Source organism: Ptychodera flava, chromosome 18 (assembly GCF_041260155.1).
Source record: "Ptychodera flava strain L36383 chromosome 18, AS_Pfla_20210202, whole genome shotgun sequence".
In the NCBI taxonomy this organism is placed as follows: Eukaryota; Metazoa; Hemichordata; class Enteropneusta; family Ptychoderidae; genus Ptychodera; species Ptychodera flava.
This window is the reverse complement of record NC_091945.1, coordinates 23,312,999-23,332,152: the sequence shown is the minus strand read 5'-3', so window position 1 is coordinate 23,332,152 and position 19,154 is coordinate 23,312,999. Positions and strand designations below refer to the sequence as shown.

Below are 19,154 nucleotides of genomic sequence, written 5' to 3'. Positions count from 1 at the left end.
CCTCGGCCCATTCGTTAATATTTCATTCAAAATAATGGTAAATAATTTACTAAAGTTGCTTAAAGGCACTATTGGCGATCCCTGGATCGTCTTTGTTCTAGTCTGTAGGAGGATTATGGAGGTTTGATAGCCCTTTGTTTTCTTTTGAAATTGTAATCTGGTGTGTAAATTTTCTGATGAGACAATCTGGTGCCAACAAAGGCCTTTAAAAGCGTGATACCTCTATAATTATTTACATTTAAGTGTGCCCTGAATTATAAAGTGGATCGATAACACCCGTAGTCCACTCCTCTGAAAAACTACCGGATTGAAGATTAATGAAAAAGTCTAACAAGGTATGATAGGAGGACATCCTCAGTAGCTTTGAAAAATTCAGCCGGCATTCCATCAAAACCCGGTGTTTTCCTGGTTTCTGAATAGCTTTGTGAATTTTGTCTGCTGTAATAATACTATCTAATATTGAATTATATTCACTATAGGTGTCGTCCATAGATAAATCAGGAGCTATAGTGTCATCCGACAAAGATTGAAATACTTTTTTAAATACTCAAACCACTCATTTGCCGAGATTTCAGGGCTTAAACACTTTGTACTCAATGATTTAAACTTATCACTATAGCAAAATATTGCGAGAAAGTGACGCTTGACCAGTGAGCTGCGAGAATGCACTCTTTGGTGAGAATAAAGTATGATAACAGATTCTCACCAGTGAGACTGTAAATTCTCACCGAGTACGGTGAGAATGGTAATTTTCACGGTGAGAATGTATAATACTTATCATTTACTGGTGAGAATCAAGCAGACTCGCTGTTTACCGGTGAGAATTAATCAGACTCGCCGTTCATCGGTGAGAATCAACCAGACTCGCTGTTCACTGATAAAGTGAACAGCGAGTCACTGATAAAGTGAACAGCGAGTCTGGCTGATTCTCACCAGTGAACAGCGAGTCTACTTGATTCTCACCAGTGAATGGTGACTCTGGTTGATTCTCACCGAGGGACGGTGAGTCTGGTTGATTCTCACTAGTGAATGATGAGTATGATACATTCTCACCACGCATGCCTGGTGAGAATTTCCAGTCTCACCGGTGAGAATCTGTTATCATACTTTATTCTCACCATGGAGTGTATTTCTCGCAGCTCAAGTTCTCACTGACTGCGGTGAGAATAACAAGAGATTCTCACCAATTGCGAGAAAGCGTCATTTTCTCTCTCCAGTCTTGCAATGTTTTCCTATAGTGTATCCGACATTGTTTTGCTATATCTACCTTCCTTCAGTAATGATAATTTAATGTTATCGTGATAATCTTGTTTCATTTGCATACACAAAGCTTTGAATTTTCGAAGTTACGAAGATTTTTTGTTTTTCACAGACTTCAGCTGTTGACACCACAGGTCAAACCGGCCATGGGGCATGTGTACTGATGAATATTGGTGAATTTCGTTTCATTTCTTCAGCAGCACATTCAAAAATATCACATATATACGTATACAGCTAGAAATATCAGAAATATCAAATGCAAAACGTACATTATCCCACATTTCTGAGGCACTCATGCGCTCAATAAAAATATCTTTCAGTTACTTTTCATTTAAATTTGACAGCCTTTCGTGTACCCTCATATTCATTTACAGAGGGCTTTTGAAGACTAGGAATACACATATTCACTTCAATGTTTGATACAATCGGTAAAATGATCGGACAGATCAATATCAATAACTGAAAAATATGTTACAGGTCTAAATAAATCAGTAGAGATGATTAAATAATCAAAAGTGCAGCACCCATTATTTGAGATACATGTACACTCTCCAGGAATGTCTGGTTCGAAACTTCCGTTGACCATATGAATACCAAATATTTTACAAAGTGATAAAAAAGACTTACCAAAGTTATTGATGACTTAATTTGTCTTTTGATTTGCGTGGAAAGGTAAACGTATCACAGGAATATGATTCCAATGGTAAATAATCAATAGAATCATCTAAAATATTGCAATCCTCAGAAGAGGTTCTTTGCATTAAATCTCCTGTTAAAATTTCATTTACATCAGGATAATCAGACAATATATCTGACATTCACTCTTCGAGGAGCACTATTCCGTTTACGTCAAGTAAACTATGGTATATAGTCGAGTATTCTGGTGCAGTGTAAACACAAAGTAAACAATATCTGTAGATGATTTAAAATGAAAGAAATCATTGTGAAACAGTAGTACAATTACATCTTGCAAATTGCATTTCAATTGAGTGACACCGTCTAAAATATTATTACTAACATAGACAGCAACTCCCCCGCCCTGCGCCCTCGTTTACAACGTTTTACTCCAGGAATACATGGCATTTCATCAGATCCACTAAGCCAGGTCTCTACAAATCCAAGGATATTGTGATTTGCAATTGTTGATTGAAACTCATCTGTGAAAACCTTAGCCCTCGTATTTTAAGTGTCAGTGTCTTCAAAACATTAGTCGAAATATCAATAGCAGTATTAGAATGGTTTTCACAGATACAAGTTTTAAAGTAGACATCCTTATCATTTTTTATTTTATTACACTTTAGACCTTGGCCTAGACCCTATTTTGATCTACCTTTTGGTTTGATATCATCGTTAACATTGTATCATGCACAAACACTCTACCTTCGATAATAATTCTATCATATAAAGAAAGCCTACATCGTTGGTTGTTTTGCCGGGCTTGTCTAACAAATTTCGATGTTCTTTCTAATGTTACGAACACGGATAGAGAAATCTTCAGCAATAGGGTATTGTGTTTCAGAGTATTTGCATTTCCGTGCAGCTGTTAACACCTGTTCCTTCTGCTTAAAACTTGTACACTTGGCAATGATTGGTCGCGGAAGGGAAGGGGTATTAAGCCGATGAGGACGTTCAAATTCAATTCAATTCAATTCAATTCAATTCATTTTATTACCTTTTTTTAAATCTTGACAAGTTCATTATTACAAAAACTGAAAATAGGCAAAAGGCAAATATGGATACAGAAAAATAGCTGGGGCTTTCACTTTCTCCTCACTATCATCCCAGCTTTCTTTACCGTTTGCCGGCTCAGGAACTCCATAAATAATGAAATCATTGCGTTTTAATTGCGATGTAGTACAGTCGGCTTCAGATTCGAGTTTAAACATCGTGTTCGTAGTTGTTCAGTTTCATTCCTGAGTAATTTAACATGTCCACATTCCCGCTGTAGCTCTGACCTGACCTCTCTCATTTCAGCTTCAATTTGTCCTATTTTGTTATTTATTTCATGAGAAAGGGATTCTATTTGACCGGAGATAGTCAATTTCATCATCCATAATATCTTTTATTGTATCATCATTTTCTCCGGTTTTGCCGCTGTCAGTGTTCAATTCTTCAAGCGATATCGAACGACCGCACAGTACTCGCACCCTGGTAGACATTGTCTCTGTAATTTTAGGCTGTTTTGGCTTAGTTGACTATGGCCCGGGATTAGATTCTATATCGCCACTTAAATTAGTAATTATCGGAGACAACACATATAGGCACACGTGAGGGCGTCAGGCAGTGGCTCAGTTCACGTTTGAAATGACCAGACAAGCCGTCACTCATATCAAACTATATTCTGACCGCAACAAAGCTTCAAACGCCAGTTTGTCTTGTAACGCTCTTGCTAGGCCAGAACATTTGATTTTGATTTGATTTATTTAAAAATAATAACCACACAATACAAACAAGGAAAAGGACAGAGAAGAAAGTTTTGGGATAACACAGAAAAGTTAAAAACTTATTTCCACTGTGGTCCCACGAAAAGCAAATTCACAAGCAATTGCAAATCGGCAAGACAACAATTAATAAAAATCAAAATCATTTCTCACGTTGATTCATTGCTTCATAAAACACTTCTTTAACTTTATTTTAAAGAGAGAATTTGAAGTAATACTCAGTATATTTTTTGGAAATTTGTTCCATTCAACACTATAGCTGTATATACAAAACTATTCTGATAAACACCGAGCCACACCTTGAATAATAATAAATAGGGTCCGGATCTTGTACTATGGACATGACTGTTAAAAAAAATTATCTGACAAATATACATGGTACATAAACAGGCAAACTGAGAAAATTATGAACCGTACCGTCTGAAAGAGCAGCACCAATGACGAGCAGGGTCGAGACAACTATCGTTGTACAGGCAAATCGATAGCCCAATTCCATTGTTGCAGATCACTTGACCATAGGGTTATACGCAGACGGTAGAGTTACCAGTTTCCATGATAGCTTATTGGTTGAGAAAATCAACCGATACGGTAACGCCAGGCAGTTAGCGTTATTCCAATCCTATGTAATTTCCTTTTCCTTAGACACAAACTTGAGGCAATTTTGTTCAGAAAGTACTAAGGGGAGGCCTGTACTTCTCACGAGTTATGGAATTCAGTCAACACGATGCACACCCTTTGAAGGCTCGACGTGCAATCTTTACATCTTTTAAACGTTGTTGAAGACACGTTTTTATTAAATTTTATTCGTAATTATAGTTTTAGCTGTCATGTTTCTGAATCCTTTAAAAGTTGTATTCAGCGCACTGAGACGTTTGTGGAGTGTTTTTAAGAATATCATCATCATCATCATTATTATTATTATTATTATTATTGTTATAATTATTATTATTTACCTTCTGAAATTTAATGTCTATACATCATATATATATATATATATATATATATATATATATATATATATATATATATATATATATATATATATATATACATGTATACTTGAGATGTACAGATAGCTCCCAGTGTTGTTCGTAGCGTGGTTTGGTAATAGCGGATGAATAAAATTGCACACATCTACTGATCTGCATCTTCAACCTGATGAAGTCCTACTTTTAGGACGAAACGTTGTATCAAAATTACCAACAGAATAAACAGAAAATATACAAGTAGATCAGAAGACGTGTGCAATTTTATTCATCCGCTATATATATATATATATATATATATATATATATATAAGAGAGAGAGAGAGAGAGAAGAGAGAGAGAGAGAGAGAGAGAGAGAGAGAGGAGAGAGAGAGAGAGAGAGAGAGAGAGTTTTATTGTATTAATGATGACGATTTTAGCATATTTCATTCATCGAGACTTTCTGCTCCATTCTAATGTCATGAATTACAATAATATCAACAACACAGCAATGAGATCATGGTTTACAGCTTACGATCACTGCATAAAAACAAATCTTTGATTCATTGAGATATTTAACAGATAAATGTGACTTGCGAACAAACTTAACAATTTACAATTGTTCTTTTTCGGAACCCATTCGAAAGTAATTTCGCCTACTATACTGTCAGGTAAAATATTTTCAATTTTAGTGTCCGTTAGAAAACCAGCAGGATTCTGAGATCGGGAAATGACACTTGAATTTACGCTCGTTAACCATGTATACATTATATGGGTCAAAGTTGTGTGATCGTGGGTCAAAGATGGTGCTAGAGTAAAATACGGGGAGTGTGATGTGATGAAAGGGGAAGTAAAAAAGTTGCAGTTGAATACTTCTTCTACAGGAGGCGACTTAAGGGGTGCGGGGGATTAAACATTTTCGCTTTTTTGGGCAGCGCACATCACGTACTCAAATTTCTTTCTACAGACTACCCTTCCTCTGTCCTGTGATGTAATAAAATAAATTTTGGGACAATATTTCTTGTTTCGTGAGGGAGGATGGGATTTCAAAAGTAATGCAAAATGGGAACTTTTATATGTTGTTTTAGTTTTGTCAAGCAATATTAAAACAGTCAGAGACTTTCATAGTTAATAAACTGTCATGAATATATCAAGAGTGCCACAGAAAGCAACTTCAATAATGATACTTTCCTATAGTTTTATCTACATAGCACAAGTTTTCCAGTAGTCTTAAACATAAATTAACCCTTTAACATATCAGTAAGACTGTGACCTTAATTTAGTCAGTCATTGCGACTAAACGTATTGAAAAATGCATGTCCTGGTCTATCACTCAGTATTTATACCTAATTTTTTTACTTTAAAAAGGGCAGGGAGAAGTATAGCCTTGATAGTTGTATAGCTGCTGCAATGAAAATATGCAACTTTCTTCAATTTTGTTATAAGTGCCAATTACCTGAACACACCATTCAATTTGTATCCACATCTCAAAACACTGAACCAGATGTGATTTCAGTTTGCTTGATTTTACTCCCACTTTCATGCATGTCACTGCTTACAGAGTATCCAATGAGTTTCAGATAGTATTAAGTCTACAACCTTCACACCCACTATTCAGACTTAAATTTTTAAAAATAAGATTGCATGTTATACATATACATGTTTTGTTGGTGAGCTAAATACTATGCATTTCAACATGCTTTTGGTTATATTCATGAATACTGCAGGGAGCGAGGCTAGAGGCATGCATTCAGGGGAGGGGGAATCTGAAAATTTCAGTTCAGAAGAGCTGGAATGGGGACATGAAGGGTTTACTCTGAGTCTAAGGGAGGGGCTACTTAAAGTACTTTTTTACATACTTTTTTTGTATAGTTTGGTACGCAGGTAATTAAATAAGAACATTTTTACATACTCTTCCCATTCTAATGTCAGTAAAAAGTAAGCACAATATAAAACCATTGCATCTCATTTCATGACTTTTTATTTAAAACAATCTCCAATCTCATGATGCCATTGAATTTTCACAAGCAAAACAACAAGTAGACCTCGTCACAGGACACCAAGCTGCAACTGATGACATTTTTTAAATATTTGCATACAATATATCAAATACTGTTTCTTGCTGTCATGTTCAAACACACAACATTCAGTTTGTTAACAAAGCCTGTATATTTTAAAATATAGGTGATAATTAAACTGGAGTCAACAATGAAAGTCATTTGTAAATGATGCAAATCTATACACATTCACAGGTTGTGTTTGCAAGCTTAATACTGGAGTGTTCAACATGCAGTAGAATAGGAACGCACTTGATTAACTTAACAATGGTATTGTTCACATTTTCAAAGTTAATATTTCTACTGCCTATGGGTAGTGACAGAGATAGCTCTGACTTTTAAGAGTTGAAGAACTCCCAATGTGGGTCATGTGACTGACGCTCATGACATTGACTGCTTTCATACAAAATATCAAGGCCAGAGATTAACACATGGAAGATTGTTTTATAAATAATGCCATTTAAAACATGCCATTTAAAACATAATGAATACACTGCATTTGACTTTCGGGCTATAAAAAAAGTCTTAACTTTCGATTAGCTGGCCAATCATGGTAAACTTAAGGTTCATCAATTATTACACATTCATCTGATCATATCATATAAAATACCGTCAATGACAGTGTGCTCATATTTGGTCCATCAAGATATATTTTAACCAGAAAAACAGTAATGACAAAAGTAAATAAGTCTGAAACTTTAGGTACTGGAGGTCAACTTTAGGAACAGGCTTAGCAGAGGAATGTTTCAACACAGTCCTTCATGGTTTCAGCAGGTCTGTCAATATGTATCAGTTCATGAACAATGACAGGAAATGACTTGAGGTCAGTGGAGTAGGCTGTTTAAGTCACTGCCACCACTCCTACACATAATAAGTACACTGGATACAAATAGGTTAAAGGTTATAGAAGCTCTGACTGAGATGTGTAGGCTGGTTAAGTTAATACCACTACTCCTGAACATTTGCAAGATTTCCCCTTTTTCTAACCTCATTTGCATATTTTTGACACTGACATGTTCATTTAAACAACAGAACATCTAAACCCTGGGTCTACCTGTACACCAAATACTAAGATGGTAGGTCAGCAGTTTGGGAGCTTTTGCATCGGACTTTTGTAACAAATTGCAAAGCTATCAGACAAGTAATTTTGAGAACACGTTTTCTTGACCAAAACTGACAAGTGACCCCATAAAGCATACCATGAGGATAGTAGTAATGTTCTTAATCTGCATCACCAGACTCCTGACAGAGAAACCATACTTTGTTATTTATTTTAAGGCACTTAATTTTTCTGTCTGTTGGCAGAGTATGTCTGCATCTTTCAATGAGATTCTTTTATTTTTTGATACAAGAAATGTAACGGCTTCTTTATATAGGATTTCCGTCATGTACTGTGGAACAAATCTGTAAAAAATCAGAAAATTTACAGGATGTATTAATGTGTTCGTTTGAGGATTGGTGAAAAATATCAATCAATCATTACATCAAAGCCGCACATTTTTACATGGTTTTACGACTTATCCGGACACCCAAGTTTCTATATCATCAGCGAAGTTGCTGGGTAATTAGCAAGTTTGGTGTCCGGATAAGTTGTAAAACCACAGTTCAAGATGCATGAGAAACCACACACAACCTGTTTCGAAATGTGAGAAAAATGTTCAGGGACTGCAGCTCTTTCTTGTGTTGGTCATGTTACTAGGGTACACATTTGTTTCGCCTTTGCTTAACTCTGAATTAACACATTCTTGCCTGCCAGAGCATATTTGTGTGATGCTACTCAGCATTCACTCTTACTTTACTCAGATACATTAACAATGAGTTCATTGTCATTAACCAGTGGTTGTAAGTGACTGTTTACAACTTGTGACATGTACTACATAGAATGAGCCACAATCTTCAGTTGATATTGTATGTGACTTTAGTTCTATTCCCTGATCTGAGTCAGTGTAATTATTCAACTTTCAAGAAAGGAAAATCACAGTCGCCTTTTACTATATCTAAATATGCAACATTGTCACAAAGATCAAACATTTGCCTTTTCACCATCCTGAGATGACAGAAAAATTTTTTAAACCTTTTTAAACAATTTTTACGCCAGGAAAACTTACAGAGCGGTGAATTTAACCCTGGTTGATATCTTTACATTGTGCTCAACTAAAAACTAAGTAAGATATAAAAAATCTGAGACACAATTTGGAAGAGCGTTGTGACAGCTTGCATTCCAGCAAGTTTGAGTCAGATATTTTTAAGTATTGAGACAAAACATGGGTAAAACCGATTTTTGAAAGGTTATGCAAATTACCTGCCATGTGATAGTTATGTAAACAATGGTGACACTGTGGTTACCAAAATCTTACCCTATATCTTGGCCTTCAGAAAATGTATAATTTAAGGGGGTTCTGAGCTTATTAACTATCAGAGAATTGTTAGATTAACGAGGTCAATTTCTTGTCTTGGAACCTTAATGCTCTCTCTCGAGTTCAAAAGGTGTAAATGGCCAAGCATACAGCATTGTAACAAGATGGCTCAATAGAGTGTTTGAAGTAAGAATATATTGAATAAACTCCAAAAAGAACACTTTAATTTGAAAAGAGACAGGGGCATGGCTTTTGCAACTATAATGCCCATTCTCTCAAAAACAATAAAATCCGTCTCAGAAGCCAACCTTTGTGTACATTCCAGTCATATATATTCTAGATAAGTTCAATAGAGTGTTTGAAGTAAGAATATATTGAATAAACTCCAAAAAGAACACTTTAATTTGAAAAGAGACAGGGGCATGGCTTTTGCAACTATAATGCCCATTCTCTCATAAACAATAAAATCAGTCTCCGAAGCCAACCTTTGTGTACATTCCAGTCATATATATTCTAGATAAGTTCAATAGAGTGTTTGAAGTAAGAATATATATAAGAAAATCCAAAACCAACACTCTAATTTGAAAGGAGACAGGGGCATGGCTTTTGCAACTATAATGCCCATTCTCTCAAAAACAATAAAATCCGTCTCCGAAGCCAACCTTTGTGTACATTCCAGTCATATATATTCTAGATAAGTTCAATAGAGTGTTTGAAGTAAGAATATATTGAAGCAAACTCCAAACAGAACACTCTATTTTCAAAGGAAACAGGGGCATGGCTTTTGCAACTATAATGCCCATTCTCTCAAAAACAATAAAATCCGTCTCAGAAGCCAACCTTTGTGTACATTCCAGTCATATATATTCTAGATAAGTTCAATAGAGTGTTTGAAGTAAGAATATATTGAATAAACTCCAAAAAGAACACTTTAATTTGAAAAGAGACAGGGGCATGGCTTTTGCAACTATAATGCCCATTCTCTCATAAACAATAAAATCAGTCTCCGAAGCCAACCTTTGTGTACATTCCAGTCATATATATTCTAGATAAGTTCAATAGAGTGTTTGAAGTAAGAATATATTGAAGCAAACTCCAAACAGAACACTCTATTTTCAAAGGAGACAGGGGCATGGCTTTTGCAACTATAATGCCCATTCTCTCAAAAACAATAAAATCCGTCTCAGAAGCCAACCTTTGTGTACATTCCAGTCATATATATTCTAGATAAGTTCAATAGAGTGTTTGAAGTAAGAATATATTGAAGCAAACTCCAAACAGAACACTCTATTTTGAAAGGAGACAGGGGCATGGCTTTTGCAACTATAATGCCAATTCTCTCAAAAACAATAAAATCCGTCTCAGAAGCCAACCTTTGAGTACATTCCAGTCATATATATTCTAGATAAGTTCAATAGAGTGTTTGAAGTAAGAATATATTGAAGCAAACTCCAAACAGAACACTCTATTTTGAAAGGAGACCGGGGCATGGCTTTTGCAACTATAATGCCCATTCTCTCAAAAACAATAAAATCCGTCTCCGAAGCCAACCTTTGTGTACATTCCAGTCATATATATTCTAGATAAGTTCAATAGAGTGTTTGAAGTAAGAATATATATAAGAAAATCCAAAACCAACACTCTAATTTGAAAGGAGACAGGGGCATGGCTTTTGCAACTATAATGCCCATTCTCTCATAAACAATAAAATCAGTCTCCGAAGCCAACCTTTGTGTACATTCCAGTCATATATATTCTAGATAAGTTCAATAGAGTGTTTGAAGTAAGAATATATTGAATAAACTCCAAAAACAACACTCTATTTTCAAAGGAGACAGGGGCATGGCTTTTGCAACTATAATGCCCATTCTCTCAAAAACAATAAAATCCGTCTCAGAAGCCAACCTTTGTGTACATTCCAGTCATATATTCTAGATAAGTTCAATAGAGTGTTTGAAGTAAGAATATATTGAATAAACTCCAAAAGAACACTTTAATTTGAAAAGAGACAGGGGCATGGCTTTTGCAACTATAATGCCCATTCTCTCAAAAACAATAAAATCCGTCTCCGAAGCCAACCTTTGTGTGTATATTCCAGTCATATATATTCTAGATAAGTTCAATAGAGTGTTTGAAGTAAGAATATATTGAATAAACTCCAAAAACAACACTCTAATTTTCAAAGGAGACAGGGGCATGGCTTTTGCAACTATAATGCCCATTCTCTCAAAAACAATAAAATCCGTCTCCAAAGCCAACCTTTGTGTACATTCCAGTCATATATATTCTAGATAAGTTCAATAGAGTGTTTGAAGTAAGAATATATTGAAGCAAACTCCAAACAGAACACTCTATTTTTAAAGGAGACCGGGGCATGGCTTTTGCAACTATAATGCCCATTCTCTCAAAACAATAAAATCCGTCTCCGAAGCCAACCTTTGTGTACGTTCCAGTCATATATATTCTAGATAAGTTCAATAGAGTGTTTGAAGTAAGAATATATTGAAGCAAACTCCAAACAGAACACTCTATTTTCAAAGGAGACAGGGGCATGGCTTTTGCAACTATAATGCCAATTCTCTCATAAACAATAAAATCCGTCTCAGAAGCCAACCTTTGTGTACATTCCAGTCATATATATTCTAGATAAGTTCAATAGAGTGTTTGAAGTAAGAATATATTGAATAAACTCCAAAAACAACACTCTAATTTTGAAAGGAGACCGGGGCATGGCTTTTGCAACTATAATGCCCATTCTCTCATAAACAATAAAATCCATCTCCGAAGCCAACCTTTGTGTACATTCCAGTCATATATATTCTAGATAAGTTCAATAGAGTGTTTGAAGTAAGAATATATTGAATAAACTCCAAAAAGAACTCTCTTATTTGAAAAGAGACAGGGGCATGGCTTTTGCAACTATAATGCCCATTCTCTCATAAACAATAAAATCAGTCTCTGAAGCCAACCTTTATGTACAATCAAGTCATATATATTCTAGATAAATTCAATAGAGTGTTTGAAGTAAGAATATATTGAAGCAAACTCCAAACAGAACACTCGGAAGCACATAATTGACGTTAATCAGAAAACTTAATCAGAATTTGAAAGCACACAGGGGTTCAGCATTGGTCACTCTGGTCTGACAGATGGCACATTCCAAAGGCAACATATGGTGAAATTTGTGTAATACATTTCCTAGACAAGTTCAACTAAATGGATATGAATGGATAAATCATCACTATGTCCCTTTGAGAACACACGGACAGATGCTCAGGAGAGATGCTGGTGCTAGCTTGATAACTAACCTAAAACTTGAAACTTCATTGTGTAGGAGTAAAGAGTGTAACAAGTGATGTCCTGGATACTTAACCCTTTCACCACAATGGTTTTACCCAAACCCATTGTTATCAGAATGGGAACCAGGCTAATCTCTAGAATGTGAATGTCAAAGTCTGTATATTGACTCAAGGATGTTTACTCAAGACTGAAGTGAGCAGATATGAGATAATATAACAAATGCCTAGGGTCGTCTCAAATGTGAGAAACTAAAATATGAAATATGTTATTTTTTATCGCTTTTGATGCCCATAAGAGCATGGAAATCTCTGATACTTCCATTCCATGTTTCTAGCATTCATCTAACAGTACACACATTTCTGTTCCATAACTCATAAAACAGTCCAAAGTGCAGTATTGGTGTACCTTCCAAAATACGCATATGCAAGGCCCCTAAAATAAATTAGTTGAAAAAGAGGGTCAACAATTTCTCATATCTATCTAACCGCTGATTCGTTTGGCACCATTTTGAGGAATCAGAACCTTGAACATGGTCTAAACATCTGTATCAAATATCAACACAGTCTGTTCAGCAGTGTTGACTTCTTGTCGTTTACGGACAATTTTCACTGTCCGACATCCACTCAACCCCATCATTATGTTAAAAATTATCAAATGTTACCGCCTCTCTCCCTACCGCGCAGAACAGCACTCTGAGAATCGATGTAGCACAACGTTATAGCTAGGTCCCATGGCATTTGAGGAGGGACCCTGGTTATATATACCTCAGGTACGTGGAGTTGCCGTGTAGTAGTTTCTCTATCACGGTCCCTCCACAAATGTGGGGACCGTACGTGGTCTCTATGCGTACACGGTGTAACCTCCACAAATGTAATAATCTCCACAAATGTAATATCAACCACAATTGTAATAAAATGCACCCATAAATGTAATATCGCCCATAATGTGACAAAAATCAACCATAAATGTAATAAAAACACCAACCACAAATGTAATAAATGATAACCATAAATGTAATAAACAAAACACCCATAAATGTAATACTTATCAACCATAAATGTATTATAAATCTATTTTGTCGTCGCAATTGAGGAATTAGCCCTTAAATATTGATCTACGTAATAAGGAAAGCAACTCCACACATTATTCATTTCTTAATTGTTTGCGTTTAGTGTGTTTTGCATATTTGAAAGTGTATTTTACGTTTCCCTGTTTTGTGTACAGAACTGATTGGCCATGGCTAGACACAGCTGTAATGTGAATGTCAGTGCAGTCTTTACTCCAGAGTGGGGAAGACTGTATAACACTACGATCCTTTAACGCCGTTTTTTTCGAAAATTGCCGTACTTTTTTAATCAATTGCCTCAAATTCGTCTTCAGTGGATAAATTGTGTGGAATAATCGATAGATTGTCTGTATTCCTGTGTTGTCTCACTTGAAGTTTGTTCCTTCACTGGGGATGCCAGGATGTCTAAGTGTTCAAGGTAGTGTTAGTATTGTTTTTTACTCGATTGAAATATATATTCTCGTCAACATGTTTTGTGTCGTAAGTTTCTGTTATAAGGTTTTGTATTTCTCTGTTATTTGTTCTGAGTCATCTGTCATAAACTTTGTATGGTATCACTGGTTGACCAGTTATTTTGACGCTTCCTTATTATGTAATTATCAGTGTCTAGAACTGCTGTTCCACTTCCATAATTATCTAATGGTTTGATCAGTACCTCGCCGTTTTCTGATAGTGTTCTCAAAGTATTCTATTCTGTGCTTCGGAAAGGAAACCTAGTTTCAGAAAAGTGTGCAATAACATTACACTAGTCTTATTAAAGTTATTATTTACTCAGGGCATTGATAAACAAATGATCACATATGCAAGTTCAAGTTTATTACATTATGTTGAGTTTTATTACATTTATGGTTAATTTGTTTATTACATTTGTGGTTGCGGGTCGTTACATTAATGGTTGACTATTTTTTTACATTTGTGGTTGATTTTATTACAATTGTGGTTGATATTACATTTGTGGAGATTATTACATTTGTGGAGGTTACACACGGCAACTCCACTTACCTGTGGGTTTTGCTAGCTTACATTACACTTGCGGTCCACTGTTAAAGATCGTATACAGTTTTTCGATTTCATGACGTGCAGCTGCTTGGGTAACACTTCGTACACTGAAAAATTGTAACATACCGTGATTCGGCAGGATTCCTGAAGAATCAATCAAACGCAGGGAGCGTGGGCCTACATGTACGTCCTCTCAAAACGCAAGGCAGCATGGCGACAATCTGCGCATGCGCTATGCAACGCTTTAGCCCTGGGCGTTATCATTGCGACCAATGAAAACGCCCTGTCTCCTTATCTCGGGAACTGCCTCTATCCAAGAATTTGTCGAGCGAGGGCGCTCGTCACCAGTCAAAGCCACCGTGCCTGGAGGCTAACTTTGCAGCTTTTTGGTTCGGCTGTCTCTCGCATTCCTCACATGGAGGAATTCACTGACGGGCTTTGGACAAGCACATTAGGCAAACTAAGGGCACTCTTATTTTTCAATGATAGCAAACGTATGATCTGACACAATTCGGTATGAAGACGTGTGTCTTAATAACTGCCGGTATACTGGTTGCTGTCGGGTGTCTGTCGGCAATCATCGCCCTGTACGTAACCCAATGGAGAGAGGACTCCCCGTCTCAGACCAATGAAGGTAAGAGGAATGGTTAGGGTTTATTTGTGTATTTATTGACAACGACGACTATTAATGGGCAATCCACTGCTTGTACTGCACGCGAATTACATGTAGTTTACTTGAAATTACTCGTGATCACCCTAACATTTCAAGTTCCACATGACTCGGTTCTATGAGACCGACCCTATACTGTGACTAGCGCAGGTTAAACTGTTCCGAAATTGGCAGATGTAAACGATAAATGCCAGAGATTTAATACCGATCAATAAAGGTTAGCGGTAGGGGAAAACTATGGTTATTTATCAAATTTATGCACTGTCATGTTCACATTCATAGACAAACTGCAAGTTTTGACTGCTTTGCAGCAAAATACGGAAATGTATGAATCGGGACAGAGAGGTTTTATCTTCAGTTATCTTGTTAATGTCTTCCCAAGACTGTTGACAAAAACATTCTCCCTTTCACTAGACTCTTAAGTCGACGTCGACGAAGGGACCCGAATCGAGTTTTATCGATTAGGCCACAGGTGCGTGCGGTCGATACACGGCGGCCGTCGTGGTATGCATTATGCCGCGGCGGCTGCCGTGTACCGAACTATACGCAACTGTGGATTAGCCAATAGTACTCTTAACTTTACGATCGGTATCTAAGTTAACTGACGCTGTTAGCGACAGTGAAGGTCTCCGCTATGCATTAATTACTATCAGGTGAGTGGTATTATTAGCAATGAGAGAGGGCGCTAACTCACCGAACTTTCACTACAAATAAACAGCAGTTAACACAAACCTCGTCTTCATAGTTGTATATCTTAAGTCACGGTATGTATGTAATGTATGTATGTATGTATGTATGTATGTATGTATGTATGTATGTATGTATGTATGTATGTATGTATGTATGTATGTATGTGTGGATGGATGGATTGATGGATGGATGGATGTACATGTATGGATGACGACTTCTTGTTTCAACCGTGTGAGTGTGTGTTTGTTATAAATGTTGATGGGTGGATGGATGATGAGGTATGTTATGGCATGTGCTACGCATACATTCTGCATGCATAGGGTCTCTACGCCGAGGTAAATTTATGTATTAGTAAAGGACACTCCAAACTGCCAGTTTACTTCGATTTTAGACCTCGATGTATAAGCCATTTTGCTGAATCACTGTTAACAAACACTGGCATTACACACACAGTTTACTCTCGGCCCGCTGTTTGTCGATCGTCATTGAGCTCTCACTCTCTCTGTTTGCTTTGCTCACAAGATCAAATAAGTTTCCCTTTCAAAGATTTCGTCAACACGTCGCCTGATTTCTTGCGCGAAATAGGACTGATCAAGCCATTGCTGACAATCGCCATTTTAAGACGAATAATGCGGAACAAAGCGACGATTGCTGTACTAGTTTTGGGGTTAGCTGTTGGGCTTGGTATTGTGGCGGCCACTATAGCAACCATTGTTGTGAATTTGACGTCCAATTCCGAGAATCCGTCCACAAATTCTACAGGTAGGTCACAAAGATTCAGAAGTAAGAGCTTGGTAGGACATCAAAGTCCCTAGAGTATGATTGGTTGGTCGGTCGATCGATATCTCTACGGTTAGGGTTTAGTTAAAAACTCATTTTTCCGACGATTGATTGATACACGTTTGATTTTTTTCAGATACTGTGATGGTAGATGAAGTCTGCGACCCTGGCGACACACGTGACGACTACGAGGCGATCGGAACGGTCGTCAGTGTTAACAGCGACTTATCTGCTTATGTAGTTCAGCCCAGTGAATCTTGCAAAGCGGCAGTTGTTGTCGTGCATGACGCATTTGGATTTGAGCTGGGAGCGAATAGAGCCGTGGCCGACGATCTGGCCAGGCACGGGTACACAGCGATCCTACCCGACCTCTTCCGTGGAAATCCCTATTCCAACCGCTCAGTTGCGTTTCCGGTGTGGTTGGCAGGACATCCGCAATCGCGAATCGATGGCGACCTGGACTCTGTCTTGGCTTACATACGCAACGACCTTGGTCTCCAGAACGTCGGCATTGTCGGCTTCTGTTGGGGAGGCGGCCAGGTGGCACTGGCGTCAGCGCCCTCACGCAGTCGATTCCAAGCAGGTGTTGCCTTTTACGGGGTCTTGATTTCCCAACAGGTGGCGCTCGCCATGCGAGCTCCTACACTGCTTATTTTCGCACAGAACGACACTGTTATCCCAGTTGCATCCGTTCACGACACGGAGGAGATATTGCAAGCAGGAAATCGCCTACTACCAGACATGAACGCGGATGAATCGGACTTGAACGGATCGCCCGCATTCGTGAAAATATTCGAAAATGTCGGGCACGCTTTCGCCCATCGGGGAGACCGGAACAACACTGCCGTGCAGACGACAGCAGAACAAGCATTTTCTGACATGTACACCTGGCTGGGAAGATTTCTACCCAACGAAGTTGACGAGTCGTGATCTCCCAGATTATGGCCACAAGTCAACGTGTGTAATACTAGTTTAATACCACGAGACTGAAAAAAGTTGCAAACCTGTCTGTGTTTATTAGTTTCATGCCTGTCGCTGAACTTTCGTTTCTGTCGCGGGGATTATTGTAATCGTACGCAAAATATCGATTTATGAAAAGTGTGTACACAGCATTAACGTATACGTCATGATTAAAATTCAGCGATGCTTTTAAAATATGTGATGGTTTATCATTCAAACGGCAACCCTGTCGAATATTCATGACAAAAGTTTAAACTATGCTATGATCTTCTCATCAAGGTGGTCACTTTCTGACCGATTGCTTTACTCAAATCGAGAAAATGCAAATAGAACGGCTGAACACGTTCTTTAACCCTTTCAGCGTCAAAGTCAATATTTGTTGATTTATAAATTATACCCTTGCCAAGCCATATATTTTCAGATTTTTTTGCAAAAAATTTGATCAAAAACTGTTGTCGATGAAATGTGATGCACATTTGGTCTAAAATTATAAAAGAATATAGAAAAAAATTCAAATTGGCAAAATGTTGAACTAAAATTTTTGTTGGAAAAATTATAGCATTCAAAGGGTTAAGAATATAAATCTGATTTTCACCTAAATGTCAGCATGTCTTTTGACAGTCATAGATTTGTCAAACTGACAAATACTTTTTCTCTCAACTCTCAAACAATTTCTTTAACTAGTAACTGTGCACGCATGTCTCTATTGGCAATTGTTTATGACGTTCACTAGTCTGACATCGTAGGCAAATAAACTTTCATTCTCAAAGGACTCTTGGTGTTAATATAAGCACGATACGATCGCTCTCAGCGCCTTCTATCTGTGAAATAGCCTATAGTCGTTATATGAAAAGAACAGCGCCACTATTTTAATTGGTCTGATTGTTATCTATTCCCTCTAAACGAGAATTTAACTTATTAAGTTAGAAATAACCTGTAGCTTCGCTGCGCTTGCGCAAAGCCTCTCACTCATCAGCTGCTCATTTGTGAGACCATCGGCGGACGCATGCGTTTTGTGGCTAAATGCAACGTCATAGTTCTGCTGACCTTGCCTCATTCACGTTGTTATGTCGTTCTCTTTTCATTGCTGCACGCGTTTCACGAGATACATCCAATTTTCCTGTTGCTACACGTTTTCGACAGGCAAAGACTTACGAAAGCAAACGTTTCAATTACATATTTCTATAGATCACAGCTGTATTAACCCTTTCACCACCGTGGTTTGAACCAAGCCCATTGTTTTCTATGGTAAAGTTAGACCTCAAGAGACGGAAACGGGGGTGAGGGGTTAAAAGATGCAGACAACTACCGAGACTTTACTGATGTCTGATATAAAATGATAGCAAACTTTGAGGTTGTTTGAACAGGCCGGGTATATAACCGATCGCGTTTCCTTCAACTTTCAATAACATTGAAAAATGTTTTTTATCAGACAGGAACTCTAAATGTTTGCTTTGACGTCAGTAATGCAAGTCTCATCTCATCCCTCCTTCCCCTCTCCCCTCTCCCCCCCCCTCTCTCTCTCTCTCTCTCTCTCTCTCTCTCTCTCTCTCTCTCTCTCTCTCTCTCAAAATGTAGTTAAACACAGTGTATTATGCCGTCTTTGTAC

The 19,154-nt window shown here is 37.4% G+C and overlaps 1 protein-coding gene and 1 long non-coding RNA gene across 3 annotated transcripts; one reads left to right on the top strand and one right to left on the bottom strand.

Moving 5' to 3' along the window:
- Positions 1 to 6,629: 6,629 nt before the first annotated feature.
- LOC139117195 (uncharacterized) lies at positions 6,630 to 14,752 on the bottom strand. The gene is made up of 2 exons (XR_011548471.1): positions 14,572 to 14,752; positions 6,630 to 8,127 (listed from the first exon to the last, which is right to left on the bottom strand). It is a non-coding gene; the product is annotated as an uncharacterized lncRNA (long non-coding RNA).
- Positions 14,753 to 14,785: 33 nt separating this feature from the next.
- On the top strand, positions 14,786 to 17,742 carry LOC139117194 (carboxymethylenebutenolidase homolog). Of its 2 annotated transcripts, none has more exons than XM_070680090.1 (2): positions 14,786 to 15,079; positions 16,722 to 17,742. In XM_070680090.1, the coding sequence occupies exons 1-2, from the start codon at positions 14,962 to 14,964 to the stop codon at positions 17,513 to 17,515; spliced, it is 912 nt and encodes a 303-aa protein (XP_070536191.1). In that variant the 5' UTR covers positions 14,786 to 14,961; the 3' UTR covers positions 17,516 to 17,742. The 2 variants fall into 2 exon arrangements, with proteins under 2 accessions (XP_070536191.1, XP_070536190.1); XM_070680089.1 differs by lacking the exon at positions 14,786 to 15,079 and adding an exon at positions 16,267 to 16,567.
- Positions 17,743 to 19,154: the final 1,412 nt, after the last annotated feature.